This window comes from Sphaeramia orbicularis, chromosome 14 (genome assembly GCF_902148855.1).
Source record: "Sphaeramia orbicularis chromosome 14, fSphaOr1.1, whole genome shotgun sequence".
NCBI classification, from domain to species: Eukaryota; Metazoa; Chordata; class Actinopteri; order Kurtiformes; family Apogonidae; genus Sphaeramia; species Sphaeramia orbicularis.
The window spans coordinates 28,554,787-28,566,006 of record NC_043970.1 but is presented as its reverse complement, the minus strand read 5'-3'; the positions used below and the strand labels follow the sequence as shown (position 1 = coordinate 28,566,006).

The 11,220-nt window shown below is 39.6% G+C and overlaps 1 protein-coding gene across 3 annotated transcripts; it reads right to left on the bottom strand.

Annotated features, from left to right (window-relative positions):
• Positions 1–885: 885 nt before the first annotated feature.
• On the bottom strand, positions 886–9,605 carry LOC115432677 (uncharacterized protein C2orf16). Of its 3 annotated transcripts, none has more exons than XM_030153583.1 (10): positions 9,513–9,605; positions 7,768–7,829; positions 6,929–7,624; positions 5,937–6,581; positions 3,073–3,197; positions 2,856–2,943; positions 2,057–2,126; positions 1,831–1,902; positions 1,585–1,735; positions 886–1,446 (listed from the first exon to the last, which is right to left on the bottom strand). In XM_030153583.1, exons 2-9 carry the CDS (start codon positions 7,806–7,808, stop codon positions 1,595–1,597), a joined length of 1,878 nt encoding a protein of 625 aa, XP_030009443.1. In that variant the 5' UTR covers positions 7,809–7,829; positions 9,513–9,605; the 3' UTR covers positions 886–1,446; positions 1,585–1,594. The 3 variants fall into 3 exon arrangements, with proteins under 3 accessions (XP_030009443.1, XP_030009444.1, XP_030009445.1); XM_030153584.1 differs by having other exon boundaries at positions 1,588–1,735; XM_030153585.1 differs by having other exon boundaries at positions 2,057–2,123.
• Positions 9,606–11,220: the final 1,615 nt, after the last annotated feature.

The window sequence follows — 11,220 nt, the reverse complement described above, 5'->3', positions numbered from 1 at the left end:
ATACAGGAAATGTGTGAACAGCATTGAAGACAAAAACAATTTCAGAAGAAAATATGAATGCTATAGAAGGTCTATGGATCATGTGGACAGAGAGAAGAGCAAATGAATCCTGGATGAGCCTTCAGTTTATATTATACCTGGTCTAGGGGACCTTCAGGAGGCTCACCCTTTTCCTGCTCCCACAGACCAGTGCAAGTACAAGAACACTGCATTTTATTTCATCCTTTGATAAGTTGTTGAAAAGTAAATTTTGTCTATTGTGTTGGTTGTGTATATCTTGACATTGTACATCATCAAAAAAACAAAAATTTATTGTTTGGACTCAAAGCTGGTGTGGGCTCTGGTTTTCCCTGGGATATTCTGAAGGAAGTTTAGCATAACAAAACCACAAGATTAACTTCCAGAGTCGACTGAAGAGAGTTCAACATGTACTAAATCCAAATAGACGTTAAATACTGACCAATACTTGAAGAATTCTTTACGTTGATTTGTTTTCCACAGTACTGTATTGTGTCCAATGTACTTGTGTGACTGATTCAGCTTTCCACAAGAGTTAAAGATCCCAAACCTTCCTTACACATGGTTTCATAAGTTTTAGCAAAAAGTAATGACATTATCCGTACCAACCTGGGCTCTCCTGTTTAGATTTGTCTTCCATAAGGATTCCCAAACTTTTCAGTGATTTCCACAAAAAGTAAAATGTGTTCTAACAAATTAAGTTTCATTCAAGCTGTGTGGAAAAGCTATTTGGTGATAACACTTGTGTAACTAGTTTGATGTTGATCAATCCTGATTGGTACATGATAATACAACATAATAAACCTATAGTAGACTTAATAAAAAAGGGGCTTGATATAAGACACCATTACTCATAAATATTTAGTAAAAATACAGACTGGAGTTTTTGTTTGATTTTATTTCAAGTCTGAAACTGTAAACTGAACATAAGATTATACAAGTTTTACAAGTAGAAGCCAGTTGACAAATGCTCTCTAATCCAATTTCCAACATCCACATGTAACCAAACCAGACTGATCATGTGTTAAATCTTTACAAAGAATACATGTCAGATCACTTTGACTCAACACACCTGAAATTGACGGTAGTTGATAAATAAAGAAATACCAACACTTTAATGTAAAATAAAGACCATTTAAATCACAAGCAATGACTCCCAAATTATTGTATATGTTAAAACAGAGAACAGTGTAATGTAATGGTTTACTTCACAAATGACCAAATGTAAAAGTACAACAGTGCTTTAAATATGCAACTGAAACACTTCTTTATCGGAGAACAAATGTAGCTGACCACACGCTTCCACAATATACAAGCAGGATGAGAAATGTACATTACACACACAGGGGTTGTGCAGTTCCTGTCAAACACATGATCTTGGTGAAATGTGTAAGTGTTCTTCAATATCCTGTCTGAAAAATACAGGACCTGTAACAAAACCAGAGATATTTATGAAGATCATGATCAATTACAGACTGTATTGGTATGAGTTAAAATTCCACATGCTCTCAAATATGACTTTACTTCTGTTCTCATGGTGTATAGGTAGCAATCACAAAAACTTACCACAATCTAATCACCAGCGTTGTTGGTTGGGTCCGCGGTTGTACGGTGGACGCTGACGCATCACTCGCATGTTGCGGTACTTGGACACGATATTGTAGCTTTTTCTGAACACTGGCCTCTGATGTGGAAATGGACTTGGCACCAAGCTCTCCTTCAAAGACACCAGCGATACAAATATTAGCAACACAAAAACACACCCAATTGTTCCAAATTCCCCAAAGAAATTAGTCCTGAAGCAGCACATACCATGAGTGGTCTTCTAAAATTTCCAGACAGGTCCGGACCTGGTTTCCTTGGGCCAAGAGAGAATCTGGGTCTCTAAAACAGCAGAAAAACACATTGCAAGTGCAGTTATTTTCATTTATTCTCCACGTACAAATGTAAGTCAAAGCACCAAACTGCTAAATATAGAATGAATAATGACTTACAGAAGCAAAGGTTATAAATAGACCTGATGCAGTAAAAGCCTCACCTGGAATGGTCCTGGTCCTGGTCTCCTAAAGGGCCTCATAGGTCTGTCTGACATCATATTAAACGGTCTGCTAAACATTAATGAAAAACATCAAACAAAGGGTCGTATTGCTGCACAAACAATGCACTTAACATTTCTCCTGATTTTAAAGTTTACTTTTTAAACGGTGAATTTGGAGCACCAATTTAAGAATTAAAATACACTTTATTTGTGCCTAAAGCCTTAAATGTTCTCAGTCACTGAATTAAAGTGAAACTTCAAAATAAAATATCTGCTATTATGTTTCTATTACAGGGTTCCTACAGGTTTCTGCAAGTTAAATTTAAGACTTTTCAAGACCTATTTAGGACTACTTAGAACCGAATTATAGCCTATTTCATGGCCATACTGGCAAAAATTTGTGATTCCTAGTATTCCCACCATTTCCAAGTATTCCTCATTGAGGGCTGCAAAATTAACGATAACTGGTTCCTAATTTCAGTATAAATTGTCAGGTTGGAACGGGTGGAACTGACTCGACTAACGTTACTTTCTTTGCAGCTTGGACATTTAACAGACATTTAAACACAATACAGTGAACAAGTTTAAGGCAACAGAACTTGACACCTACCATATCAAATTTAATACCTTTTAAAGACTTTATTAAGGTATTAAATACAGATTTGTGAATTCAAGACTTTTAAGACTTTTTAAGACCCCATGGGAACCCTTGATTAACTTTAGTGTAATTTTTTTTCTGAGGTTAGTATAATTTCTAACAATACTTAGTAAAATATAAACATTGTTGCAGAAAACATACCTGAATGTCCTCCGGTCCACATAGGCCCGTTTGCGTTCTTCAGGCAGTGTTCGACTGTTTGATGGGCCTTCTGAATCTGAACTCCTATCTACAACAGCAAAAAAAAGGAAATGACTGAAAATTAACTTAAATGTATATAAAATGACATGATGACTAGACCTTAAAAGTGAATAGACGAAACACAACAGATGGAGTGTTTCTTGATGTTTTTACTGACCAGACTGACCGGTCTTTGACTTTGGGCTGTGTTCTTTCTGGGGCGAGCAGTCCTTGGAGGTGGAGCTCGGCCCAGGCGGCCAGTGAGACAAAACAACCAGGTCACCTTTCTTTATGGGAGAAGATCTGAGGAGAGATCAGTGGAGGCAGCGTTAAGGACATTGCACTCTTACCCTGGCTTCAGTAGAGGCTTTCTTCAGCATGTCTTCACATGACCTAGATAAAAGGTCTGATCATTTCCAAGTCATCAGTTTTAAGGACAAGCAATTTCAATTTTAAAAATGAATAAATAAAATTATCATTTCATCAATTCTTAGAGGTAATGCAAATGAAACCAGCAATGAACCAACAATCAATTTTTGCAGGCAAACAAATGATCATAAAGCCAACTATCACACATTGGTACTTACAAAAACCATGGAATGTCCATGCTCCTTTATCCTATTATTGAACACTGAATCAATCTGAGCTCTCTTCATTTACTCAGTGACCGTTATAGTGGGCAAATCTTGAAGGGGTGTTTTTTAAGATATCTAGATCACATCATCAAATCTTCACTCATCCCGTGCAACGGGCTGCAATATCTTTCATCATGTCTGATCTTCATAAGGATTATCTGAGGTCACTTCAAGACAGAGTCTGCATTTGGTCATTCCTGTAGCACCTTCAATAGTTTCTTCAGAAAAGGCTTTGTCCAACCAGGAGATGGAGATTTGACTTGGGAGCAAAATAGAGCTGTAGGGCTTCTAACCCAGCTGGTAGTTCAGTCAGGTCAACGACGTCTTCTCCATTGTACGTCATGGCACAAGATGATTTATTATTCATCATTCAATTTCAAAGCAAGAGCTGTATTTCACAGTACTCAAATGTAAGACTGTTACCAAGTCAAACATGTGTTTACTAGGCTTTCTGATGATATTTTGGAGAAGGCTGGAATTTAACATTGCTATCATCACACTGGTTGTAAAGACAGAATGTGGATTATGTGACAGAAGGCAGAATGCTGGCAAGACAATCCTTTGTCCATTACATCAGGAAATTTCTTCATATGTAAAATGTTAAGACGCTTTGGCTTAGAGGGCCACATGCAACAGGGTAAATGTTGTAAACTGCTTATTAAATATTTAGATTTCCCTCCGTTTCATGTTGCACCGCTTTGACAATTCAGACTAGCCACAGGAACTGATGAAAGCACAGGCTGACTTTGGGGTGTGTTCCAATTTCATATGAAGGTGAAAAGATGACTGCAAGGACCAAGCTGATCTTTCTTCTATCCCGGTGTAGTATCTGGTTGGCACTTCAACCATTTGAAAAGGCCATTTTCCTGTTTCAGTTTCCTTTTCAGTGACACTTTAATGATTGTTGATCTGCCTCGTTGCTTCTTATGTGCATGTCATCTTTAAGATTTGGAATAGAATCCTTCTTCTCATTCGTTTAAATATGATCTTTAGCCAGCTGTTCACAGTATGTCAGGAACTGCTTCAATGTCAGCATTATGAAATGACTAAAAGGTTAAGTAGCCATCTTGTAGCTCAGTGGTCACAGGTTTGATTTAACAATACCACTTAAGTATCATCAGAAACTTCATCCAGATGCTTCCAGATGTAATTTCTTGAAAAGCCTTGTTTCCGTCATTTTCAGTCAGTGGTTTGTCTTCACAGCTGTTGCATGCTGGTAATAGTGCAGCGCCACCTAATTTTTCACACATCAGGTAAGACTTAAGCTTGTACTTAATTACAATTTTACTGTAATTTAATTTCGGTCCATTGGGGATGGATAACTCCTCTTGAAATGTATTTTCCTCTTCTGAATTCCATTTCTATGGAGAGGATGGCTGCCAAGGTCTAACATCTATATATGTGAAATACTATGAAACTAATACTGTTAGAAGAATTCTTTAAGATAAAATCAAATGCTCTATAGCCTTCAAAAATGTATAATTTGCCAAAATAAAGTCTTCCCTTTGGATTGCAAGTTAAGGCCTTATTGATATTTAGCAAAAAGCCACTATTGGCAGCTTTAAACATCAATGGGGATGTATCAAATTGCGTGTATATCGAATATTTGCATACGAGTTGGCAATAAGGTAACAAAATTAATGCAGTAACTGTCATCTAAACATCTGATGGCAAATATCCTTAGGCAGCATGACTTTTCCATCATTGATTCGCAGCTGTCATACACTGATCCAGTTTCTTTGCTTCAGTGATAACTTTAGCAACTTCTTGTTTATCATTTCCATTTCCATTTCAGTGAGTGGTCGGATGTTGATTATCCAGTGCTGAGAAAGTCCGAGGTCCACAAGGCAGACATGTTTCCAGTAATATAAAAGTACGGCATTGCTTTTTCAGTACAGCTCTTGTGTGCAGTCCTCTTAATGTCCATCCCTTTTTATGCTTTACCTTCAAATATTTTGTTGAAATCTCTTCCTTCAAATGGCTGTGCTCTATTTTTACAGAGAAGAGGCCTTCACAATATGAAGAGTGCTTCTTTCTAGCTTAAGATACTCCATGTTGATAAATGAGAATCCTTCAACAGATCAACCGATTCCTCCACTTCTCATCAGAAGCAATACACTTTATGATAGCTTTAACAAACAGGCTGTTTTTACTGCTGCATTGAATAAGATGAGCACAGACTTTCTCTTCTGCTCACTTGTAATGAAGGTATTTTGAAACACACTGGCAGCATGATGAGGCAGGCATGTGTAACCCTTTGTAGCTTTTCACCAATTGACCCAGTGTTGCACATTTAGCTCATCTCCATTTTTCACAGCTGGCACCCCCTTCACACAGAGAAATTCTTTCTTGACCTCTTAATCACCATCAAGCCCCTGCGAACAGTGCTACAAGGATAATACCGTACCTGTGTGTGTTCAAGGACCGGCGAGACTCCACCTGTTCTTTTCCTGATTCAGAGTCTTTTGAAGACTTGCTCGCACTGCCTTCTTCCCTGGGGGGTGACTGTTGGGGCCTTGGCTTTCTTGGTTCCAGCTTTTGCAGGGGAACTGGGTTTGTCTGGAATCGCTTCTTTCTGATAGCAAGGACAGAATTGAAATTTCCTCTGGAAGCAGACTCGCCCATACGAGGAGGCCTAGCTCTCACAGATGGTGGTATTCTGAGCCTCATGAGAGACTCTGCTCTTATTTGTCTGGCCTTCGCAAAGTAACTCTTCTCCCTAAGAGATAAAGGTCTGCCTCCAAACGGCCGAGGCATATGAAAGAGCTGAGGCCTCTCTCTCCTGGGGTATTTGGGATTGCTATGCTCCAGTGCAGGGTCTAAGGATGGCATGTTGATATCATTTATCCTCCTCTTCCGTGGTCCAGCAACTGGCCTCTCCTGAGGGCTCTTGTGGTAGGATGATGATGATGGTGGACCTCCTTTCCATGAGGGGGATCTATATGGTGGTGGGTGAGAATGGACATCTTGTGCCCTTTCTCTACTGTGGGATCTGCTGCCCTGCCTCTCCATTGGACCACGCTGCCGCCTGGAGTCTTGCTCCGATGACCACCTGCATATCCATCAAACAATAGAGAAATCATTACATTGGTAGATCCGTTGCCATGTTAAGTTGGAAGCGGAACTTTTAACCTTTATGTTAATGCAGCCCCTTCATAATGCCATGACACATTCAAACAGGTAGCAGAAGTAAATTTTCACAGAGCAATTACAGACGAATCTTTCCTCTCAATGGCAGATGCAACCACATTCATACCAGACCCCCATTAACACCCTCTAACAACTATGAGCTGGGGCAGAGAAGTAATCATAAAGACCCATGACTGGGAGAACTGGGACAGCCTCAGACCTCCATTCTAATATTTTTACCCAGCTGGGATTTCTGCATCACTCTTGTACCTCTCTGGACATGAGCCTCTCCCATGAATCTCTCTGGGGCTCCTCTGTGACCCAGAGGGCCCATGCTCTCCATTGTGCGAATGAGAGAAGCCTCCAGCCTCGTTCCAGCGCTTCATGCCGTGCCCTGTGGGCTCATAGGGTCTTTCTCTGGGACTGTAATTCCCACGAGGGTCTCCACGACTCCGCTGCTCCTGATGAGAAAAACCTGTCTGCCTTTTGCCCCTGAAAGATCCATGAAAGGATGGCGCAGAGGCTGGTCTCCTGTCAGATGAATGGTTAGGGTGACTTGGATGCCTTGGTGAGGGTGACCTGTGACCTGAGGAATGCCCATGGAAAGGTGGGCCTCTGGGACCTGAGGACCCTTGTATAGGACTGCGAGAGGATGAGTGATGCTGCATGTGGGGGGAACGGTTTTGTCTAGGGGGAGGGGATCGCCTCTGGTTGTGGTGTGGGCCCATTTTCGAAGGGTATGACTGAAATGAATCCTGATTTGAGGATCTCCAGTTGTTGAAGCGTTGATCTCTTTGCTCTCCCATCAATGGGACTCTTTTTACTACTGGGGGTCGTCCTCTACCTCTGGATTCTCTCCAGTTAAAGGCAGGTTTTCCTTGGTAGCCTTGAGCGTCCCTACGGCCCTTGGAGTTGGAGGTGTAATTCCTATCACAAGGTCCCATGCCATCATCATCTCCGTATGGTCTGATAATACACAACGACAGTGGAAATATTTAGATTACAGCACTCAGTGTCCCTAAACACCAAAACCATAATAAATTCATAATTTTGTGATTAAAAAATAGTGTAGTGTATGGCAGCAATTTAATATATTTCAGAGCAGTTACCTGGGTTTCAAGCGAGGTGGTCCAAAATGTGGTCGAACCATCTTTGTCAATGAGTCAATAACCTACAGCAAAAAAATAGTTTATATATTATACACCTGTAGGAAAAATACTTTGCTATTTCTCAAGTAAGCCAAAATCAATGTTCCCTGGGAGCTTTCTTTTGCTTCATTATACATTTCAGGAAAACAGTTTCATAGATGATGTTCAGATATGTTTCCAAAAAAAACAAAAACAAGCCAAGTAAATGATATGTTTACAGGTGAATAGAATTCAAATAAATCTATGCAAATAACTATGGAACCACAGTATCACTTAAACAGTTCAGGGCTGGGACTGGCATTTCTCAGCTACAGGCAACCTATTACTCACAGATAAAACGGTCTTAATCTAATCAGTGCTTTTCTGATTAGAAGGTTAAAGTACATTGTGTGTTTTCTTAAACATTCAACTGCCTGACCACCCCCATACATTTTAATTCAATCCACATAAGTCTGGAATTAATGTTATTTTAAGAACTAAATAATAATGTGAGATAGACGCCCCATTTTCAGCTACTAAATTATTGAATGCGTCCTGCAGACAGTTTCAGTTACACGAGAAGAGTTTTAAATCCATTCAAGACACTTATATAGATACGTGAACGTGGGTACAATATCTTCAAACCTCTCACATATAGGACAGTATTTATAACAGTATTTATGGACAGAAGTAACCGTAGTTGGTTATGTTGAGAAAGACATATCACATTCAACAAACTTAAGTTTCGTTTCATTCACTTTCCCCAGGAGAAAGGGAAGCCGATACAATGCTGGGACTCACTCCGACAACCTCTACCTATGACCTTTTACGTCTGTAGATGAAAATAACCACAGATCGTCAAAAACCCGTTGTTTTTAACGACCCGTCGACGCTACATGTTAGACAACCACACCTGAGTAAATACCTTCGATTATCACACCACACTAGCTGTTCAGCGTAAACAAAATCTCAACAACCCACCACGTAAAAGCAACAAAAGTATTATAGTAATAATTTACACATATATACGTAACTGTAGCACATGTAACGATTAGATTTGGATAAACATACTACAACGAATCCTTAAAGTTAGCTTAACACGAAGGCCGCCCCCACCCATTAAACATTAGCTACAAGTTGGCTAGCAGCTAGCTAACTACGCGCTGTGTGGTAGTCTCTCACAGCGCCGCTTTATCGTTTTTTTTTTTAGGAGGAATTTATACATTCAGAATCCAAAATTGACCACAGCACACCAAATAATACTGACCTACCACGAGTGTTCCTGCTAGAGTCTAAATCTTGGATGGTTAATATATCCTATCACGGCGAGGGGTTACTTCAGATCGTGCTTCCATTTTTGGAAACATCGAGTTTTAGCTAACGAAGAAAATATCACAATTCCGTCGGTGTTTTCACAAGGTTTACGAGTAAACGCAGCATAAGACTAGACAGTATCGTTGTTACGTTAGAATAGGCCTCATTTGTCAGTTTAGTGTCCGTTTACCCTCGCGAAATTGGACACAAGCTTATCTCACAGCTGGTTAAGTTAAGGCCACATAGCTGTTAAGGCTGTAACACAACACCGCAGCCTTTACAAAATGGCTTTCACATGGCACCTTAAATGTTTGTAGAATTTACCATACCGCTTGCATAAAGGTCTTCAACGACATATTGCCCGAACCAACCTAGAGTACAGATTCCTTCATACTTTTGTGTAAAATACTCACCAGAAACCGACCGTCGATTATGGGTGATCAAATTCTAACACACGTACGACACAGCTTTGCTCACTTGTTCTTCTTCGTGTCTCCTTCGTGGCCCGTCAACATGGTGCCGAGCATGAAGGACAACAGCGCCATCTACCGTCCTGGAGTATGAACTATGTGCATGAAGAAGGGGACTTCACTCTGTTTTTACTTATTACTCCACCAAGGGGTATTGTTTTTGGTTTGTTTGTTTGTTTGTTTGTTACCTCCGCCAAGGAGGTTATGTTTTTGCCAGGGTTTGTTTGTTTGTCTGTTTGTCTGTCCGTTAGTGTGCAACATAACTCAAAAAGTTATGGACAGATTTTGATGAAATTTTCAGGGTTTGTTGGAAACGGGATAAGGAAGAAATGACTAACTTTTGGGGGTGATCTGGAAGAAATCCTGGATTCTGGATCACTTTGAAATTTTCGTTTACATTGTGGTAAATGGGGCCAAAATTTTCATTTCCCAATATCTCGCTTAATTATTGACCAAAACTCATGAAATTTCACTCAGGAATTGACAATGGGGTCCTCTATCACATTTCAAAGGCTGATCCGGATCTGATCCAGAAGGCGGATTTTATCTCAATTTATATAAAAAATGGGGGTGCCCTTACTTTTTGGCCTACTGTGCCTTTAATATTAAAGGTAGAAATTTCTGACAAGCGCCATCGTGTAGCTCAGTCAGTTCCACATCGGGAGTATGCCACCGGGTTTCATGTAGCTTTAATACTTAAGGAGCTAGATCCAGAAGAAAACCGCCATTACGAGAAATGTGATTTTCGTGAATAACTACTGAACTAATAAGGATATAATTATGAATCCAGTTGCTAATGGTATGTTTTCATGGTCAAGGAATCTTAAAATATAGGTAAAGTAAATATGGGACTAATATTTATGGTGGAAATCACAATATGGGGGAATTGTGCAACTCTCATGCAATTTGACTCAGGGATTTACAATGGGGTGTTCTATCAAATGGCAAAGACTGATCCGGATCTTTCAAAAAGTTATGGACAGATTTGGATGAAAATTTCAGGAAATATTGATACTGGCACAAGGAACGAATGATTAAATTTTGGTGGTGATCGGGGGGGGGGGGGGGGGGGGGGGGGCACTGATCTGCCTTGGTGGAGGTCTGCGCTCTCAGAGTGCTTTTCTTGTTTGTTTGTTTGTTTGTTTGTTTGTTTGTTCACTCTTTAGCGGCAAAACTATTGGTTGACTTCATACCAAATTGGGTTTTTAGATTGCCAGTGACCAAAACTAACGAAATGACGAAAACTAGAATTGTAAAAACATTTTCGTTAACTGAAATAAATAATAACTATAATTAAAAGAAAAAAATGAAAACTAACTGAAACTGTATTGTGTGCTTATAAAACTAACTAAAACGTATAAAAATTATGGATAAAATTCCCTTAGTTTTTGTCTTTGTCAATGTCAGATTGGTATAATTTTAGCTGCTGGCACCATATGATATTTAACGATCTGTCACTTCTCGTCACTTGTCATTTAGAATCGTCTTCTGGTCCCCACTCTACCTGGAAACATGGAGACTAAAGTTGGGAGAAAGTAGCAGAATCCTGTCTGGGATTTATTTGAATTTGACGGCGACAAAGATAAAAGATATAAAGGAACTAAAACTAAACTAAAACTAAGCATTTAGAAAATAACGAAAACTAATAAAA

Excerpts from the sequence above, each read along its gene's own strand:
- LOC115432677 (XM_030153583.1), bottom strand. The coding sequence starts at position 7,808 with ATGGTTCGACCACATTTTGGACCACCTCGCTTGAAACCCAG. Across the intron at positions 3,198-5,936 it reads CGGTCCTTGAACACACACAG|ATCTTCTCCCATAAAGAAAG; the intron begins GTACGGTATTAT and ends ATCTCTCCTCAG. Across the intron at positions 2,944-3,072 it reads GTCAAAGACCGGTCAGTCTG|ATAGGAGTTCAGATTCAGAA; the intron begins GTCAGTAAAAAC and ends TTGCTGTTGTAG.